Source organism: Neopsephotus bourkii, unplaced genomic scaffold, assembly GCF_033783945.1.
Source record: "Neopsephotus bourkii isolate Nb327-2 ecotype Australia unplaced genomic scaffold, CSIRO-AGI_Nbou_v1 NB_1376, whole genome shotgun sequence".
Lineage (NCBI taxonomy): Eukaryota > Metazoa > Chordata > Aves > Psittaciformes > Psittacidae > Neopsephotus > Neopsephotus bourkii.
The window spans coordinates 641,847-663,936 of NW_026901855.1; the positions used below are offsets into that span (position 1 = coordinate 641,847).

General features: G+C 36.6%; 1 protein-coding gene across 10 annotated transcripts in view; it reads right to left on the bottom strand.

Annotated features, from left to right (window-relative positions):
* Positions 1–2,729: 2,729 nt before the first annotated feature.
* SLC25A21 (solute carrier family 25 member 21) overlaps positions 2,730–22,090 on the bottom strand; it is a 252,139-nt gene continuing 232,778 nt past the window's right edge. For 8 of the 10 annotated variants that reach the window (XM_061367324.1, XM_061367333.1, XM_061367329.1 and 5 more), the window contains 5 exons: positions 21,913–22,020; positions 16,885–17,049; positions 6,513–6,694; positions 5,650–5,702; positions 2,730–2,873 (listed from right to left, as the gene is read on the bottom strand). In XM_061367324.1, the coding sequence (XP_061223308.1) occupies positions 2,803–2,873; positions 5,650–5,702; positions 6,513–6,694; positions 16,885–17,049; positions 21,913–22,020 (579 nt within the window). In that variant the 3' untranslated portion in view covers positions 2,730–2,802. Of the gene's footprint in view, positions 2,897–5,649; positions 5,703–6,512; positions 6,695–16,884; positions 17,050–21,912; positions 22,021–22,090 lie in introns of all 10 variants that reach the window. The other 2 variants (XM_061367325.1, XM_061367328.1) reach the window with 2 other exon arrangements.

Consider the following 22,090-nt stretch of genomic DNA (forward strand, 5'->3'; position numbering starts at 1 on the left):
TATTCAGTGGAACACATTTTCCAAGAACGCTGCTTTGAAACCACTAAAGGTAACGTGCACACAAGTGCATTTCCAGTCTGCCACACTGTTAGTGATGTGATGGATGTTATTCTGCTTTTATGCAGCTGTAGATGGAAGTAAGATGAGCCTTAACACTATGGAAAAGAAATTGCTTTAATTCTAGACAAGCTCTTCACTAAAAATGAAATGGAGAAGAAAGATAAGAAAAAGATCATGAATCAATAAGTCATTAAGTTGGCAACAGGATCTTAGCTTTCAACCTAGTTGCTTTACTGGACTGTAGAATTATAGAGTAAGTCTACCTATTGTTACACATACAGCACAAACAAGGTGCATCAAAGGAGGAAAAAACCCCAAAACCCAACCCCTTGAAGAAAAGGATGAGAAGCCTTGCATAGTGTGGCTTTTTGAGCTCCAAGAATTCACAAACCTGTAACAAAGTCTGCCTGTGTTAAAAGTTTCCAGAATTTTCCTGAGCAGTGTGAGAGGTCATTTGTGGAATAAAAGCCATCTTTTCTGATATTCCCATGAGGTATTAGTGTGGTTTGAGTGATATTAAGAGAGACAGACCCTTAGCTTGTATCAGTTGTTTGCATTATCTTGTCTTCAGCTAAATCAGGATATTTTATGAAGCAAAGGCAAGACATGATGTTAATTATTCCTTATGTGGCAATACACCATCATGAACCATTTTTATTTTGTGTTTGTTTAGTTGCATCTCTGTGCATATATGATACCCTCAAGCGGAAGGTCAGTGGGGCTGTGCGCAGATAGGGTTGCTCAGATTGAGCAAAGGTACCTGACCTTGGTTCTTGGTGAGGCATTTTTTTGGTGTGAATTTTCATAACAATTTTATTTATTATTCTTTTTTAATTCTTCAGTGAAGAACACTACCTTTGCCCAAGGACCTTTTCCCTGCTTATACTCATGGTTAAACTGAAAAATGCACCGCGTTAGCTTATTAACCACATAACTTTTAAAGTCACTTTACAACAAACAAAGGAGAGAAAGGGATTTATTATTAATATTTTTAATAATAAACAAGAGTCAGCCGCTGCTGTCAGGTACAGGGGTATAAATTTGGAGTGAACCCACTATGATGAATGGATTAATTTGGGAAATATGCAGTATATGTGAGTGCAGAATTTAAGCTTTTAATCTGAAAAGCTTACACTCCATTCACAGAATGAATGTCCCTCTATGACAGCCCCACTGTGTTTGCATGGTCATGGTACAAACAACCTCCAGTGTAAAACTGAATCAGACCCCATATTACACCATACAGTGATGGGGGAATGGGCTGGCACATTCATGGGTTTGTTTTCTAAACTATGCTGTATTTTCTGCTTTCTATTGGTTCTCTCTTTATCAAAGATCAGGCTGAGCTATTAACTGAAAAAAAAAATAATCATGTTGGAAAGGATGTAAAACTGAAGGCTAGATATGTATATACAGTATGTTTAAAGCCTTTTATTTTTATATTTTGAATGCTCTAAATTAATAAAAGACTAATTATAATGAATTTTGCTTTTAATTTTCAAAATTATCTTAGTAGTGTCTTCTATTTGGCTAAGTACCTATAATGAAATGCAATGAGGAACATTTGCCTTAAAATTATAAATTGTAACAGAGTTAATTTTATTGATTTTAGCTATGAAGTAGAATAGGTATGAGAAGTCACTGTTGTCAAATTTAGGTAAAAGAGAGGTTTAGTAAGCATGTCAGTACAAGCACCCTTGAAAATGCTGAGAACGCATTTCTATTTTTAACTTTTTGTTGTTTTTTCTAACACATTAAAAACCCTCATGAGACCACACTTCACATGCGACCTGTCATTTTCAAGTAACAATCTGGAAAGTTGTTTCTTTAGGATTGTTGGGAAAAAGGTTCGTGCCTCCTTAAGGGGAAGAACATTCAAAGTTAACAGTGTTAATGTAGTATGGGGCACAGCTGCATGAACTGAAACTATGTCTTCAATCAGCATAGCAGAAACTGTATTTCACAGAGCTAGCTAGAATGGGTAGTAAGAAAAGCAACAACATTAGCTTTTGAGCAACATTTTTTGTATCTATAGAAAGGTGTATTTCTTTGAGGTATAGGGTGGCTAATTACAACTGCATATGTTCTATCAGTCTAGAACATCATTTCTCTCACATGGTGGTAATGAAAGGCTAAATGGGCAGCTCTTTACACAATAGTATACAAAGGTTGTGGCTAGTAGAGCTGTCCCTTTTCTATCCTCCCTCAACAACTTCAGAAGCTCCTCTGTAAAAGTTGAAAACACACTGGACTGAATGGAAACTGGATCTAAGACTGACGCAAGAGTTGTTTGCAGAGTATAGGTCATGTTCTCAGCCTGGAGTCAATGGAGCTGGCAGTTTACACTGGCTTAGTATGTGGCTCCACAGGATTATTCCATTTTTTTCTTCTAAATCCCCTGAAAGTTACCTTTCATTTCAGCTGATTTTTAAGTGTATTTACTACATAGTATAATGCAGTATCCAGTTGTCCTTGAAAAACTAAATTGTTCCTATGTGTTCTATATATATATTTCTTCTTTTGTAAAACAGTTACAAATATCAACTGTGCTATTTACTTATGCACTTTGAGAAGAGCATGTGCTTAAATGTTTTCTTGGATCAGGACCAAATTTGTCTTGAACTGTACTAACACCAGTGTAATCTGAGGGCATTCAACACCATAAAGGATGAGAATCACTTTTACTTTATTAAAGTGTGTTTTAGAATGCATTTATTTTAAAGAATACATTTTTCTGAAGTGCTACTTGTGATCAACTGTGTCCTGAAGCCATGCATAAACGTATTCGTAAATCAAAAGCATCACTGCACCACCTGGAAGAAAAGATATTATTTCACTACATAGAAAATCCAGTATTTTCAAGGTTTTGTAGAGCATTTATAGTGTGTAATCTAAACCAGAACATGGCAAAGCCTTATTTGCAAAATGGATAATTCTACTAATTCCTTAATTCATTAAAAAAATCACCAATTATTAAAGTATACCAATTTTACATAATATTAGACCGTAAAGTTGATGTGAAAAGCTTGTATTTTAAATCAAAATGACCCTGAGTGTGATGTTTCCTAACATTTTGTCAAGTTTCATATTTTCCTTTGTTCTTTCACAAGTGAAGCTTTTCATCTAAGTATGTGTGTATTTACATGTTTGTTTAGAGTTAGATCTGGTCATGAAAGAGCAATTTCAGTGGTGGAATGACAAAAATTCATTACCAGGGTGATGGAAATGCTTCCAGGTAAGATTCAAGAAAGGTTTTCAGTGGTTTGTTTACCATGTCTAAAGCAGAAGATCACCGTATTGAAACAAATATCTTTCTGTGCCTGTACCTGGCTATGCATTCACAGGCAAAGTTTTGATCTGATGAATCACAGAATCACAGCATGGTTTGGGTTGGAAAGGACCTTAAGATCAAGTAGTTCTAACCCCACTGCCATGTGCAGGGATGCCTCACCTTAGACCATGTCGCCCAAGGCTCTGTGCAACCTGGCCTTGAACACTGCCAGGGATGAAGCATTCATCACTTCTTTGGGCAACCTGTTCCAGTGTTTCACCACTTTCACAGTAAAGAACTTCTTCCTTATACCTAACCTGAATTTCCCCTGTTTTAAGTTATGAAATGACATTATCTGCTAGAATAGTTTATACTGGTAGTGACATAAAATCCCAGCTTGAATGTCATAAAGTATTTTTACTGTTAGAGAAGACAGACTAAAGCTCTTCTGTAATCAGGCTGTATGAGCTAAAGAAGGGAACATTTCACAAGGTGTGCATACAGATATATAACTAAGCATACAGAGAAACTTCTAATTGGAAAAGATGGGAAAAGAGAATCAGATTCCAGGCTGAAGGACTAAACCTGTGTTGCATTTTGCTATTTGTGGGTGCCAGCACTGGGGCATAAATATTTTCTTGCCTTCACCTGTTGGCTCAGTTAGTGAGTTAGAGTGGTACCTCTAACAAGTCTGCTGCTGAACTGGGCTGACCTTACTAGGTAGGTCAGGTAGGCTCAGACAATCAGGCACGCGGAACTACCACATGAATTTCCCCGTGTTATTTATCCTAATGAGCCATAATCAGACTCAAAATCCTCTGTGAAAAGCAACTCAGAGACCGCTAGACAGAGCAAAAGTTTGCAAAAGGCTGTGACCAACAAACAATCACAGGCATAATGTCTAAGATGTGATTTCAACTAAAGTCTAGGCTGAGTCCAATTCCCATATTGTGTGATCTGTTTATGTATCTCCTCCTGAAAGCATTTTCATGTTGAAAGAAGGAATTACCTTTCCAGTCACAATAAAGATTGCATTATTGTTTAATCAGAAAGTCAAATCTATGTATTAGCCAATAGGACTGCACAAGTGTTTAAAATGAAGTGCGCACTTAACTGACTTGCTGGATCTAGGCCAGAATATGTAGTCATTTGTAAGATGCAAAATTTTATTCCAAATTCTGCTGTTACTGGGTACTGGGGAAGTGAAACTGCCTTCCCTTTGCCCTGTATGTCTAGTATCTTTGGAGTATGAAGGAAAAGGCTTTTAGCTCCAGAGTTATGCCTAGCTGCCTTGCTTCCCCTCCCCACCTTCTTCCTTTGCCCTGCACAATAACCAGGCATGGTCTCGCTCTTAGCCAGATGGGTTGGATATGTAAACATTCACAGACAAACCTAATGCCTCCTTTATACTACAGAACAGACTCTGCACCTACTTGCTTTTAACCATGTGTGTTCTTGCCTATTAAACCACCTTGCACAATCTGAAGTACAATTTCATGGAATGGAATACTGTTCAAACTGTGGCTTCTGCTCTTTTTGACACAGACTGCCTCTGTGGACTGGCAAAGTCTAAGATCCCAGTGCTTTGCTTTCATGATTAATCAAAACCAGCCAGAGAAAAATAGTCTAAAAATCAAAGAAGATCTAGGTCTTAACCACTGTTCTTCTGCATTTGGAGTAACAGCTAGTGAGAACAAACCCAGTGTTAAGGTATCCTTGTCCTCTTAGTCTTCTAGGGCCATGCAAGGCTCTTCCCAGCTCATGCTATCAGCCTATCAGTGTCTGTTCTTTACAGCCCCTGCAGAGCACAGGAGAAGAAAGTAGCTGGAATTTCATATGCCTGGGCTATGCTTCCACCAGTTGAAAGCATTTACACTGGAGAGACTCTTAACCTGCATTTTAAGATGACTTTAGATGGGTACAGAATAGTCCTAGTGAAACCAAAAATTCACATTAGAAGGAACAGGAAGCTTTAAGAAACACTGCCAAAGTTTTTACAGTTCTGGCATTTGCATAGATGCACTTTGGCTTGTTCACAAATCAAGCAATTACACAATCTAACAGTTACTTGGCTCTTCAGTCCTCTGACATGTATGTGTAAATGATTTTTTTTTACACATATATTTAGCCATGATACTATTAGATGATGGTATTATCAACAGAAAGTATTTGAAGGTGAAAGTGATTTCGATGATTTCTGGTACACTGTTTCATTGATTTGACTGATGCTTACTACATTTTGTCAAGAAACTGAAACAGAAAAATGGGAAGAAAAAGCAAGACCAAAAGCAATATAGAAATGACAGAGGAAAAATTACCTGGACCAAGCCTCATGATCTTGGGAACCAAGCCTTTGTACAGAGCCAGAAATCTGTAATAGAAGAAAAACAAACAAAACATTTCAAACAATATCTTGCTCTAAAAGAAGAATGGAATTTTAGCATGTGTTGATTAAAATGCTGGCAGAGCACTTAGAAGCAATTATTTGAAATTACACATGTTCAATAGCAGGCCATATCTGGATTTTAACATTTTACAGAGGCAGATCAGATGAAGAGAAAAAGTTAATCAATGTTCAGCCACAAAAGCAACGTTGTGAGCCTAGCCAATCAGAAATATGACTTTAATCAGTGAGGTGGTTTTACTTTCAAGACAAGTCTGTTAACAACAGCTGCATGCATGGACAAAATGACCGCTATAATTGAATATCAAAGCTACAACTCAGTCCCCACTTGAGAAGTATTTTAAAAAGTTGGAAAACATTAGTGCCACAATATGCCCTGATTTAATTATTTCAGCAGTCATTTTAAAGGTACAGAGGTCTGTATAATTACAATTTGAATAAACTGGGAAATAATCTGTTTTCTGTTGATATTTTACTTTTACAAAATGAAGAGTTGAAAACATTATGTGAGATATATGAAGCATTTATTTGTGGAACATAAATTTTGACAACCCAATAATCATCTTGCAAGTTGTTTGTAAAAGTTCACATGGAGTAGGAGGATATCTCCTTGTAATTCTAAAGAATATTTTCAAAATGTCTCATTGTGCCTTTTGATATGTGAGTTCAGGGTGGCTTAATGGTGCTCGTCAAATCTGAAATATTACAACGTGGTTTTATGGACCCATATGAACTAAAACAGAGGTCTGGACATGTATTAAAATAAGAATGTTTTACCCTTCCTCTTTATAGACTGTTGCCATAGTTTTAAAACAGGTTCTGTACTTGATCTCTCCAGGAACTGGCTGTGGTCCTTGAATCCTACTTTTTGCAACATCAAAAGGAATGTTAATAGTCGAGGCTATTGTTCCTGAGACTAGCCCTATTCCAAATTTCCTCAAAAACTCCAAATTTGAATCCTGCAAAAAAAGAGAAAAAGAAGGAAAGAACAAAAAGGGAAACGGAAGGACCTGTGCAGGTTAAGCACTCTAAAGGAATATGTATTTAATCAGAAAACTCACAACACACTCGTGTTATTTTAGCGGAACACATTAGGATTTCCTATGCTGGAACTTGTTTTCTTGACAATCCTATTGGCTATGTTTTTACACATGGTCTAAATTGCTGAAGTACACATTTCCTCACACAGGATTTATAAACACAGTTCATAAAGAAAGACTGGTATGGCATATGGGGATGATTTGTATAATTGGGCTTCACAATGTACTTAGTATTACTGTATCAAAACAGGAGAAATCCAAGCACACTATTAGCTAATTGGCCAGAATATTTTACAAATGACAGCAACTTCCACCATGAAGCCTACTAAAACGCTCATTTGTGTGTTGGACCCCCAAATGCTAAATTAAATAAAGGCTAATCTCAGTCTGCTGCCATTCCCCTCCAGGTTTTTTACATTTATTTTCACATGTAGCTGATCCACTGTACTGAGAAGTGCTAGCTTCCTGTTATTAACAATCCAACTCGGCACAACTGCAAAAGAGCCTCCATGTTCTGCGCATTATAAACGGTGGTAACTCACTCGGCTAATTGGCTGAAGAATTTACAACAGATTGTTTCTGAACCCTACTATATGTTCATGGTAAAAGTTAGAAGCAGGTTAGAAGTGCATCTAAAAACTTCTTGGCTCACTCACAGTTCACAGTTCAACTGGGTTTTATTTGATCCTTTAGAAAGACCTCCTACCTTGGCTTTTGCTATGTCATCAAAGAACCCAGAGTTTATCTGGGAGTCGAAGACTCTTGAAGCAAGTTTAATCCTATTTCTTTAAAAGAATGTCACAGAGAAGTGTGTTCCAGGGCATTTCTTATGCACAGAAATTTTTTGCTATTGCTCTTCAACACAAAGGACACTTTTTTTTTCCTATAGCAGGCTCCATATATGTAGTTCCTTTTTCTTCTTCTTGAAGATACTTCAATTATAGAAAATTATGAATAAAATAACAAATGACATTGCTATGTTAAAACATCAGCACAATATTAAAATGAAAGAGTTCTTTGTTTCCTAAACCTGAAGATTTGTGACTGAAAAAGGAAACAATGAACTTTTCCTTTCTATATTAGCAACAAGAACAAAAATTGTAACTTCCAAAATGTGCACTAGATGAAGTCCATACGGGTGTTTAAAGAGAAGTGTCAAAATCAACAGGGCTTTTTATTGCTTGGAGAAAAACTCAACACGTTGATTTCACAAAACATGAAATATACTGGCAATACCTTTTAAAAATTAGAATTACTTGTGCTACATGAAGAATTGCAAGACTTTTTTAGGAAAAAAGTTTATCAACAAATTTCTGCTTATTCTGTACACACTGACAGTGGTTTAAAATTGAAGAAAAAAAAAGCCAATATTTTTGGTATCTAGAGAAGAAAAAAGGACCCATTTTGAAGTTTGAGGGGTAGCAGCATGGCAACCCCAATACAGCATGGTGCCTGCCTACCTCCAGGCAGCAGGCGTATGGTTATACCAACACCTGAGAGCTAAGTAGTATTCCAGATTGTACTAACCTCCTCAAACCAGGTTGCAGCAAGCAGGCTCCCACTGCTCTGTTGGCTTTTCATAGTCCAGAATGGTCTGAAGTATTTTTGTTACACAATTTGGTGCAAGGACACTTTCCTCCATAGTGCAAAGCACAGTGGGCTGCCCTCTGGGCTAGGCAATATATGTCAGGCAAAAGCATTTACTTATTACACATTGGATTTCAGGACTTACCGCTCCTGACATATCCTTTATATTTAAATGATTGAACATTTTCATATTTTGATGAATTTCCAGTGCCAGTGTTGTCTGCTTTATGACAGAGTGCCACAGACTGTAGGATACAGTGGGTGTCTGGTCAAGTGAGCATCTATAAAAACCTGACACTGCACTAACACAGATGAAGGAAAATGAAACCAAATTGCTTTATATCTATTCCAGTGACACAAAGGAAGTTGAAAGGCAGCATTCTGAACATTTAAAAAACTGGATTCTAACAAAATGAGCTAGGATGTACACTAACTTTCTATGTAATTTGATTTTTTATCATGCACCTCATGAGAAAGTATTTTAAGGAATCCATCACTATAATATCTGGGTAATTTCATTCATATAACAGATCAAAATAACTTCAGCTGTCAAAAATAATAGAAAAGCATTTTTTCCTAAAAGTATATCTTAGTGGCATTTTACTGTGTTAATGCTTCCAATTGAAAAAAGAGATTTGCTAACATAATTTATGATTCTAGACAAAGGAGCATTATCTGTCTATCAGTCAGGCATCAGTTAGTTTTATCAAGAAGCAGTGTCTTTATACCAAAATCTCTCCTTTTCCAACCCATGGGCAATGCCAAAACATTAACGGTCTAGAATCCTGTGAAAGGTGACATAAGTTAACTATCTAGTGCTAAATCTGCAAGTGGCTAGCAGTTATCTTCATGTTATTGTCAGTAACGTTGCAACATGCAGTTCACTGATTAAATATGATAGATTTCATGTCATACGTTAGAAAATAAGATTCTGACAAGCCCCTCTTGCTTTCAAAATTGGCAGACCTGGAGGAAAATCACACGAATTCTGATTTTTAAGCAAAGACAATTTTTATGTAGTATCAGCAGAGTATATAGAACAGAAACTTGTTTTTATATGGTGCCACACCACAGTACAGTGTACCACAAGGAACTGAAATGCCAGTTTGCTTATTCAAAATGCAGTAATTTTGTTGTGTTTGGATAACATAATCTGTGATCATCTTACCTTTTTACTATGCTCTTCACAATCACGTTTCCTGTACACCAGAGTCCCTGCCCTGTAATCACCAGCAGCCATTAAAAATAGGGAAATTTAGGCATCACTAATAAATCTATGGTCTGCTTGCTTTGGGAGAAAATATTTTGAGATGTTACCTGTCTGCTTTTCGCGCTTCACTATTCCTGTTGTAACATATTTAAAGAAGTAGAGACTCCATAAGTTCCTCCTGATTCATACGCTGCTTAATTTCTTCTTTTACATTTCATAATTTATAGGAATAGAAAATTCTAGCCCTAGCACATACACACCAATGTTCAAGAGTGTCTCTCACTGGAGACACTTTATCAGTTTCAGTCTCCAAAGCTCCAGGCTTTCCTTTCCCTACCACTTATTTGCTGGGCACTTTCTCAAAGCCTCACTTTACATCTTCCAGACTATCAATCACCTTCATCTGTACTGATGGAAGTTCACTTAATTCACTAAGCAGAGTAGCTAGTAATCCATCAATGAAATAACCCTTTGGTAAAGGCACGCATGCTTGGAACTCGGTTAATTTTATTTGTCCAGAATAACTGAGAAATCATTAGAATAGATAATGACTCACCATGCTAGATATATTTGCACTGGTTTAGACACCACTTTAGGTGCAATTCAAGATTTTGAACATAGGACACCACACTTGCATATGCAGTGGAGAAGTAGGTACATTCCAAAGAAGAGCTCAAAGTCCCTAGGACTGCTTGAAGTACACAGGAACAGATAATGTAGACAGACTGCTGACATGCATAATAGCATTTAGAAACCTGACCACAGAGACACTCAGGAATGCCACTTATTTTTCCCTTGTGAGGTCCTGTTCAGTCTGAGTGTCAGAATTTTTAAAAAGAACCTATAAATTTAACCCTATTACTAAGCAAAAAATAGCAACAAAATTGAAAGATCAATAAACATTAATGTCTAATTGAAGCTAATTTTAGAAGCTTGTTGGCTTCAATATTTCGATATTTGTCTTGAGATTTTTTTCACTTTTTCTTTCTTTTTTTTTTTTTCAGTAGCTGGAGGTACATATAAGAAAGAATACTTTTATACATTTTTATGTATGTTTTAGTAGTTCCGAGCACCCTGTAGATAAGTTCACTATAAAAGATTAATGGTTACTAGATAAGAAGAATGCCAATTCCAGACAATTTGCATGAAATAATAATAATAATAATAGAATGATGTCTGAAGCTGGTAATTGCAAAGCAGTCTACCAAAGTTACTTAGAGCAGAATATTTGCATTAAATGTCTTAAACTCCTTTGAAAATTTTTGTCATAATATTAGTTGTATAGGTGAGTTACACTTGGCACGAAAGTGCCAAAAGTGATTTGAAATGACCACTAAATTTAAATACCTTTGCTCAAGGTCACATAACGAGTTAGCAGAGAAGCCATGGATGGAGCTGAGAGACTTCGCACTGTAAGCTGCACATTTCACCTCCTTGTGTGTGACAGGGAAGACTTTAAAAGACAAGACTTTGATTTGGCCAACTCTGGTTCTGCCTGTTATACCTAGGAATTATGGAACTGAAGAGGGAGATAGGCCAGGAATAAGGATTAGAGTTACTTCTTGGCCCTTTTGGCAGAGGTAAAATGTAACAGCATAGGAACTTCTATGACAAGCTAAGAGGTGCCACAAGACCTGACTTAAGCTACATTGACTATAATCAAGTGCTTGGCAGCAAAGAACTGCTTTAGCTGGCCTGATAATTGATTTCAACCATTAAAAGGAGCTTCCTTTGTCAACAGATGGTGAAAGAAATGAACACATAGGTCTGAGGAAGGGAAGCTTCAAGACAGAGGAGAAAAGGTATGTTCAGAGAGGCAAAATGGGAGATAACTCTCAGGAAACCAACAAGAAACTGATGAAAAACTCAAATGAGTTTCTTTAAGCACAGACACTGAGCCAGAACTTGGAGGAGAGAAGGGGTCTGGGTCTTCCTGCTGAGTCAGCAGTAAGGAGGAGAAAATTATGTACACTTGCTGCAAGGCTCCAGAAGGGATGAAAATTAAAAGATGAAAGTGAGTCTCATCACTGTTGAGATAACATCATGATCTGATTCTTTAAAAGAATACTCAAAATTTTTGTTTGTGGCTTAATCAAGATTTGACCACAACTTAATGAACAGCTTCCTAGTTTTACTGACCCTAAATTTCTGTCCATCTCATGATTTACATACTAAACTTCTTACTGTAAACTACAGCTTTCTTTCTGATTAGTACACTGATGGTCTGATCTTTGTCAAAAGGCATAGGAAATGCTGAAATTACAACTACAGTAAACATAGTGATGACCAGGAAAGGCACTCTAAAAAGGCATACTCACAGTTGCACTTTGTTTGAAATACATATACTTTTTTCACACTGGTATCATCTCAGAATCCTCCTTGATTGCAGTGTCGTTGCAGCAGACATTTATTTAAGTTTTTAAAATCCACCTGTCAGATATCTGACAGCATAAGAAGATGAACGACAGCCATCAGGATAAATGTCCTGGCTAATCTCCAGAGTGACATGGCTGTCTGCTGTATAGGGTATATAATTTCAAACAGTCTGCTATACTCTGTGATTTGTTTTTCTCATATACAATTTCCTGATAAAATTATTAGTCTTATGCCAGATTTATAAGTAGCATTATTATCTATTATTTACTCTTTTGCTATAACCTTTTGGACTGACAGGGTAGGGCTTGGGCTTCACTTTGTCTTAAAACGAGTATCTGCACTGAAGAACTTCCAATGTAAATAAAAAAAACAAGAGGCAACAAAATTTTCTGGTCACCCAACAGAAAGTATACAGAATTCTGGAGACTCACTCAGTATAGGCAGTATAGTCAGTAAGAGAAGCACCAGATAGATCTGTATTTGTTCCTTTTATTCTTCACCATTTTTGTATATTATCGTTAGACTGTTGAAAGCAAACATTGAAGAGGCAAAATAAACTCCTGCCCAATTCCTTTAGATGCTGGTAAATTTCTTGTCTGTCTTCCCTGTTAGTCCCATAGTCATCTATATCAATGACTCCCAGGTTTACCCAAGAGAGGGTACCTGGTGTTGTCATTCACTGTTCTGTGCATGTTCTTGTGGCTGCTGGGGACTGGCCACCTGGAAAACCATTAACCACACTGGTAAAGCAGAATCAATCTTCCAGCTTCACATGAGGTTTCTGCTGCAATTCTAAGCCAGCCTATGTGGATGATCAGACTGTTCATGAAGTTCTGGGATTATAAGCAAGTCAGCATTTCATGGCATCATTTAGACACTAGCTATGCAGAAAAAGGCACCCAGAAATGCATGTACTGCTGCATCCAGCACCTTTGTCTGCACTATATGGAGCCTGATATAGGAAAAAAAAGAAAAAAGAGGACCCCTGTGAATACCAGAACTAAAGAAGTCTGATGTCCTTATCAGCCCTTGTGACTGATACTCGATGTCTGCAAGCCCAGACATACATGGGCTTACATGGGCTTTTCCCCCCTAAAATAGAGTGTTTAATAAGGCATAAGTTCCCACAGAAAATTTACCCCAGTTGTGACACTGTTAAGATGCACCTGGAGGATCTCCTCTTTTTATATTATTTGTATCTCTCACAAGAACTTAGCTATTTTAAGCCTGTCTCTCTGTCAGGTATGGTTGAACCTGGGCATCCATTTCAGCATCATCTTTATTTCCATAGGAAAACAGGAGAAATTTGTGCTGCTTCTTCACCTTTCTATTTTAACCAGAGATTCCTCTCCTTGAACTTCCTATCTGTCTTGACTACAAGAACACTGCAGTACAGGAGCAGGTGAGGTAGAACAGACTCTCCCCCTTTGATACAACATCTTTTGGTGATGATGGCCTGGGCTGGAGTCTTTAAACAACACAGGCTCTCATTAAAACAGCCACAGGACACCTCACATTGAAAAGTACTGATCAATGGATGACTTGCAACACACTGGATACAGCTGAATACAGCACTGCCCTGGTTTTTCTCTTTTATTTTATTTTTTTTTTTCCCAGTTCCCAGGTCATCCTATGCCTGAGCTGGGATGGCAGCTCTGAGTTGATTTCATTTCCCGCTGTGATACAGTCTTCTAAATCACCTTAGTTTACTATTTTTCCAACTCTGTTGCACCACATGACCATTTTACTGTTTCTTCCTACATATAACTTGAATGTTGGCATAGATATGAAAGCAAGTAAAGTAAAATTGTTGTCTGCTATCTTATTTATTTGTCAAACTGAACAGCTAGTTTTGGTTTCCAGTCTCTTTGCCTGTAGAAGTTTGAAGCCTTTTCTCTGACAAAACAACATACAGCTAAGCTCCCGCTGTCGTTTTAACAGAAGGCACATCTGTGACAGCTAGAGCAGGCAGTGCTTGACTTGAAATGAGTTTTGCAGATGGCCAAGTTTCCAAGGGGGTTTTTAACAATGAGAAAATTCCATATTGCTAAGAAAAATAACAGCCACTTGGAGGTGGTAGTGAGTAAAGGTTTTAATGAAATGAAAGTTTGCCATCAACCTAAATACGATAAAAAATTAAAAAGCGAGAGCTGCTGGACGCCTATGAAATGTGCTGTAAAAGTAGGTGCTATAAAACTGAGACAACATAAACTTGCAGACTAATTTGATTGCTAGTGCAGAAGCATAGTTGTCAATGCTCTATGGTTGATACATTAGTGGCAATTGAAACAAGTTTGGTTTATTCTGTTTTCAGTAAACAGAGCATGAGGTTGGCTTAAATGATCTGTTCAGTAGAATAGAATGAACAAACGAAAAATTATTCATTATGAACATTTACAACCCACACATGTCATTTATATCATTTGACCACTCAACATAACAGGTTTATTGTTTTTGGCAAAATAAGCTGTAAACATCCCTAATTGGGATGCAAATTTAATGCACAGTTTAACACTGTTGACAGCTAAAAGGCTCATATGGACATTTCCATACATTTTTCCACTTACGTTACATATGCCAAACAGCAGATACATACTCAAGAGCCAAAATGATTTCAAAAGAGTAATACTGTTATTTCGCAATTTTTATATGTTTGTCAATATTGCAAGACTGACTATGATTTTCTTTTCTGGCAAAATATAAAAAATGAACAAATTAGGTTTTGTAATGAAATCAAGTATGTGAGAAATCTTGAAAAGTTACAACTGTATAATGTTTTCCAGACTAACTACAAAACAGCTTTGGTGAAATTCCTGATACAGTTTTGATAACTCTTAGCCTCTAGTACCTGCCTACTGACAGAAGTTTAAGTTGCAGACTGTGATCTGTTCACGACAAGTATTGCTGAAGATTTCCATTTTCCAGTCACTGAAGTTTGGTGCAGTTAATTACCTGAGACATAACGTTGGCTATCAAGCCAGATGAATCTTGATATATACCCTGCTAAATTCAGGGTAAGATTTGCATTGCTTATAATGGACATTTTATCAGAATTACTGGCTGTGTCTATATGTACAGAACTGTCCATGGCACTGATGCCAGCTGGCCTAGAGAGGCTTATTAACTTTATTAGTGCTATTAAATGCTATTACTTTTCAAAACAGACTTCCTATTAGGAATGGTTCCTTGTCTGCACTAGCTTCTAAGCCACACCCAGTGTTGGCTAGTCTGGGCCAAAGCTGTGCCAGGGAATATTTAACAGCACAGATGATTAGTTTCAGTGACACTGCTCAATTTACTAGCGCAGATGTAGCCGCTGTGGAAGCCACCAAGCTAGCCACTTTGCACTGGTTGAACACAAGGCCGACCTCTTCACTTATTTGCAGTTAATGCAATCTAACCCTACACTGACTAAATTGTCTTTTACTTTTTATGGTATGTACAGGACAGCTAAGCGACTGGCTGACACCACTAACGTAATTTCTCTTTTGTTTTCTAGATGTACTGTACAAAAGTGCTAATTCTTAGATCATAAAGAATCTTGCAATAATTCTAAATACTTGCAATAATTGTTTTTGGTTTGTTTTTTTTTTTTCCTAATCTGAAAGGCTAGGGAAGCATGCTTATGCCAAATATTATTAAAATACTATTACTATTCTTCAATTGCTACTCAAGAACACTCATGATTTTCACAGAAGTTGCACACAAGCCTCTTTGTCCCTGCATATGATTCTGAATAATCTGCATAGTGATTACAATTTTTTTGTCTTTTGATCAACATAAACGTGTTTACGCCTTAGTACCAAGCTGTTGCTTGTGGCTTGAGTTTTTAGAATGTGTGATTAAAGTACATTCTAAAGTATGCTTAAGTACACTAAAAGAAACTTGTAGAAACTTGTGGTTAGCTGCTTTTGAACAATTCAATTTACTATAATAGTCTGCAAATAAAAAGTGGAGCTTTTCTCCATTTACACAATGATGCCAAGAAAAATACGAGGCTACTCAGAAGTGAGAAAAAAAAAGAGGTGTTACTTCATCTGGGAGTAGAAACTGATCCCTTTTGATGTAAATTGCAGCTTCTTATATGAATATCACTACACATTACACCTGTGACTGCTTAACTGTCATCATCTAAAAATCACATTAGTGAAAACACAGTTCAGTAAGTAATGTCCTGAAGTCATTAATAAACCATTAGCTGTTGCTCACACGTAATTTAGAAAGTTGCCAGCATTACCCCATTTTCATTAGTAAAATTTCCCTTTGTTGAAAAGGGAAACGTTTTCTCTGTTATGTAAAGGTATATAAGACTATCAAATAAAATTGCTTCAAGTGAAGTTAAACTATAAAATTTCTTTCTTTTTTTTTTTTTTTAACTAATAAACTACATAAAGCCCCTGTGCATGACCCTGTAAATCCTGTTTTGGGCTGGCTCCCTCCCATATGGATAAATCTGCCCTGTCATCCTTCAGCACCAGGTTGAACTCTTTTTTGAGTAAATAGGCCTGGTCCATTGCCAGAATACACTATGTACTGCAGATCTGCCATCTCCTCAAGCTTAGCCCCTTTGTGTTTACTGATAGAAGTTCTAGAAACTGATTTTTCTCTTCTAAGCCAGTTTACCACAAAAAAGTATATACATACCTAACACAAGCATAACATACCTGTATCCCAATTTCTTCATTGTTACATTGCTACCATGGTATAAAAGGAAACTCATAAAAAAGAGAATTCAAATATGACTGTTTATACCAAAAGTGAAAAGTACAAATCCTTGGTTTGCTTCCATTAAAATGCTATAAATTCCTACAAAACAGAGAGCTGGATTAGTCACTGTTTGTTACTAAATACCACAGGTTTGCACAGAAAAATACACTGTTAATTAAATTGCAAGACCTCTTACATGTTTATCTATTGCATTGTATGAAGAACTTACTTTACTGACAGGAAGAATGTTTTTCACATTGAAGTAGAATCCAAAGTAAACCATGTTAAAAACTCCATGACGGCCCAGTGTTGCAGTAAGACCTTTGTTTAGTCCTTGGAAGCCCAGACCACTGGTTTTAATGATCTGCCGAGCTTGAACAAAGCTAGATGGTTGCTACACAAGTTAAGCAAAAGAAGGAAGAGATCATCTTTACAAAAAGAGAACAATGACCATAGTATCATTCCATCCTGTTGACAAATACTGTTGCTGTCATTTTTTCTTGTTTTATCATATTTGTTGTTTTTCCTTTCCTGTGACCATGTAAAAACCACAACTTTCATTAAAAAGAAATTCCTCATTTTTCTGATTGCAGAACAAGATGAAAACATGACTTGAGTACTAAAGCAAAGGATCCCTGAAGCAAAGAATAATTTCTCAATAATTAAAAAAAAATCTAGAACAACATGTGGCTTTGAATATATGAATTTGGTATTATTTTTTTTTTTTAATCATTGATCCTGTGCTATCAAGATTATGACAGGTAAAACCCTTACACAACTAGAAACAAGTTATTCAGGACAATAGGAAGACAAAACCAACTCCTTTAGTAAAACCAATGGCACAGGATATACATGGTGAGGGAGTGATAAAAGGGATAGAATTAGAAGTTTTGAGCCATTACGGCTATGGAAACAAATCATTGGGACCCACAAATTAGAGCAGCAAAGGAGTCTATAAATATTTGCAATGAATAACAGGCAGTTTCCAGATTCAGTATTAGGAATAGGGTTGAAACAATGATAAAAAGGCATATACATTGCCTGGGAACCCTTTTGGATATTCTGATGCTCTTCATGCTGTTAGGAATGCAAGCCACTGCTTTAAGACACTGACTTTTGAAGGAGTTATTTGGCAGAGAGTACTTTTTAAAGCCAGATCACACACTGAACTTCCTTCTTCTAGTGTTGAAAATCTTGAAGTGGTGTTGTTTTCCTTTTTATTTTTTTTCTTCAGCATCAAACTGGAAATCCTCTTTTGCGCTCCTAATGAATTACTTGGCTTAAAAAAGGTAGTTAGATTTTGAAAATCAGAACATCCATTTATATTTCAAGATACAGATATTAGTAAATTAACTTTAGAAATTCTGTTTTGAAAATAACACCCAAAAGGCACAGAAATCATTTTAGTCAACCAAGTTCCATTTAACAACAGGCATAAAGGAAGAAACGTCCTCAGAATCCACCTATATAGTGACCTGCCTGACTACTTACACGTTTGATCTACTTTCCAGTATACTGTGATGCTTGCAATGAGGTGCTCCCTTTCTGAACATTTTTTATTTCTTTTTAGAAGAATTATAGAAAAGTTCCTTTCAAAAAGTTGTTGACTTCAGTTTGGCTTTCTCCAAAGCATAAAGCCATCTTTGGGTAACCAAATATTTAATTAGAAAGGCAAAACATGGCTTCCTCTAGAAGGCCCTTACATGAAAATATAGAAGAATTTTGACTACAATGCTGGGAACACTGCTAATTTAAATACACTTATTTGTTTAATAGCTTTCCATTTCAAAACATCACTCTAGTAAATCAACAGCATGAGCCAAATGATGCCTATTATATCTGACACAGCATATGTCTGCTTATTTAGGTGACTGAGCAGTTTAGTCTTTAATACTAAGTTTCATTCTGTTTTTTCATATTTGGTAACTAATATTATCATGTGAATGTTCTGCATACATTTTACTATATTTTACTTTTGTATCTCCCCTCAGGGATTCAAGCTGGAGTCTATTCTAAAATGTAAATACCCAACATGGAATACGGTCCAATACTAGCAATAATATCCTTTCACATGCACAAAAAATTCAGGTTAGATCCTTAAAAAACGTGTAATGGTTCTGAATAAAGTGATTTAGAGCTTAACACAGCAACTTTCAATAGCAAGCTCTCCCTTGTTCTCATCTTGAATACGGATTTACAAATGACTCAAAGGAGAAGCTTGTTATTTGCTGAACACCTGGGATGGGTTTCACCAGTCCAAATGTAGATTCCTGCAATATCTACATCTGAGACTCAAAAGACTCAAGTTTTTAGTCTTTCAGTGATAAAGAGGGCTCTAACAGATAGCACTTCAGCCTAAACAGGCATCTAAAATGTCAGCTGATCAAGCCACATAAGCTCTGTGTTTCATCACTGATGATGGAAAGACCTCAGTGTGACTAATTCAGATGGAGGAATTTCTTGCACAAACATCTGGAGTTAATTCACTTCATAGAACTGTTCACTTATACTTTAATAGAGACCTAGTCAGAGGAATCTGAAGTCAGAATCTTCTCATAGTAAAGCAGAAACTTGTATTTGTTCAGTTAAACACAACTCAAGTCAGGTGAGAAGATTTCCATTACCACACCCACTTCTGTAGCCAGTGAGTTATCCATGGCTACAGGAAAACCCCCAAAACTCCCAAAACCAAACAAGGCATTGGGCCTTTTAGCAGTTTACCTTAACAAGAAGTCACCATTACTTTTTACCTGTAGCCATCAACATTACAAAAGTGACAATACATATTTTAAAGTGGCCTTCCTCTTTAAATCTACCAGCCCTTGAAAGATGATCTGGTACCACAGAATAATTCAGCTGTCACTGTGGTGTGTGAGTATTTGCTTTGGGGGTGTGCAGGAGTCTGGGTGTGGGAGTGTGTGTTCAAGCTCTTCCTTGTTCCTTTTAAACAAGATATATTTATTATTTCAACACAATAGTCAAAGAAATATGTGAACTGCATTAGGTTTCATCATACAGTACGAAAGCTACACAATGGGATAGGTACATACTTTACTTAAAGCATTTAGAAAAACAGTGCATGGTAATTGAATGAGTGCACCATTGCCTTACGCTGCATAATACAGCATACACATGCTTCTTCCAACAGGCTTGAGCTTTGTATGCTTTAGTGTGAAATGTTCTTTAACATAACATAAGTACTTGAAATCATGGTAATGAAGTCACTGTAATTTTCCTGATTATCAGCAAAATGTGGAATGCTAACACTTTTTTACAGATGTATGAAAAATTGGTATGTCTGTGATTAACTGTCTTTGTGATTTAAGAACTCTAGCCCCTTGGATTTTTCCATTAGTGCAAATAGACACTTTAATTTATACTTTAGGTGTAAACTAGGTTCTAATGAAGTCCCAGTAGCGCTACTTTACAATTTTATTTGTATGATAATATAGTATTATTTTAATTTTGTGAAAATTTGCATTTAAATGAAATTTAAAGAATAGTCACCTAAACCAAAACAAACCTGAATGCTTCTGAACAGCTACACTGTGATTACTGGAATATTCTGAAGGTCACCGAGGAAGAGAAACTGTAACTAAAGTAAGTAGCTGCGTAAAATTTATTAACTAAAACACCCCAGACTTTGTTCTAAAATTTGCAATAGAGATAAAAAAATATGTAAAGTGAAAGGATATATTGGTCTCTTTCAACTTTACAGAAGCTGAGCTGCCGAAAATACAATCCTGGAGTATTTCACGCAAAACAGAAGGTTTTAAGATAGGTTAAATTTATGCTCACAACTATGAGACAGAAAAATCCAGAATATCTGCTTAGTTTACTACTGCTGGAGCAGTAGTAGTCCATAATTCTTTCATACCATCTTCCTCACAGAAAGATCCCCTCACACATTGCTCTCTCCCACTTTCAGTCTTCTTCCAGGATCCCAAACTTTTTACTGCAGTACTATATTAGCTCTCTGTTTCAGTGAATTTGCAGCCCATCGTTAAAAAATATTTAGGCTGGAGACCTGGAGCACCCAAAGATCAATTTTGCTACACTGAGAATCAAACAGGAATTTCCCAAATGTTTTAAGGTTTATTCTTGTAGAGAATGCTTATCTAGTGAGTTACAGAGTAGGTACCACCTAGTCTATGACATTTGGAAATCGGTGGCAAAGTTTTGCCAGAGCATATCTGAAAAGCTTGGCCCAAATAGCTTATGTAAATGGCCAGGTGATAAATCTCTTTACTGTCCATCTCCCCATTCAATTTGTGCAGACGAGTGCTACAAGGCATGCAAGTATTAACTCAGTCAAAACTTAGTAGGAGAGTAAGCAAAATCATGCCTCACCAGGGATTCAGCCAAGCTTTTCATGCCATGCTTATGTGATTTCGCACTTCTACTATGGTAGAGCTGATTTCTCAAAAGATCTTGAAAGAGCTGGTTGGACAATTGTTAGTCTTACTCACTGAGAAAAGGAAAAAGGAACTGTGACTGCCCTCCTTCCCAATAGCCTGGAACATTTTCTACAATAAAATTAATTGAAGCTGATGTATTCCTGGGAACACTTGATTTTGATCAATCACTGTTTTCCAGTTTAATATTTTTTTCCCTTTCAGCACTATCCAGAACTGTGGATGAAGTAAATTTTGCACATTGACTTCTCTGAACGAAATAATATTTGAATAATAAAACCCTGAAGTGAATCAGGAATTTAAATTATTGGTGTGCTTTATTATATAACAATTTCCTTGTTTGAACTTATAAATATGAAGACTTATAATAATTTTATCCAAGACTGAAATCTATCAGCTACATTTTTAATAGAAATGTTAAAATGCCTGGCTAGGGCATGGGGCTGTGGTGTTTTACGCTAAGCTTTGGTGCTCACTTGAAGCCTGGAGCCTCCTGTGGTAAATGCACTGTGTACAAGGGACTCAGGTTTTTACTTCTGGATTAGAATTTCTCACAGTGCTGGGCTGCTGGGTACTCTGGAGGCTGAAGGTTCACTTCATGCACAGCATATTTACAATGGAGATGCTCACAGTGCTGACAATACACCATGCATCTCTGCATACCTGAGATCTCATGCATACCTGTCTATTGAGTCTCTTCCCTCTTTTTCCATTTCTGTTAAGCATGTGGGAAAATCATTTGCATTAACCCAATATATTATAGACATTATGCTCTAAATAGGAATTTTGTAGTCCACTATGCCTAATAAAGCAGAAAAAGAAGAATGGAGCAATTCTCATACCTCTATGAAGGCATTCCGATTTGTCTGTAAGGTAACTTTTACTACTTCAAAAGGGTTAACCACAACTGCCTCTGTCAACCCAGATCCCAAGCCAGCAACTGCAAATGCCTAGGAAAGTTAAAATTAAAAAATTATGGAGTAAAATTTCCCATACATCAGCTTATGAAACTGAATGATA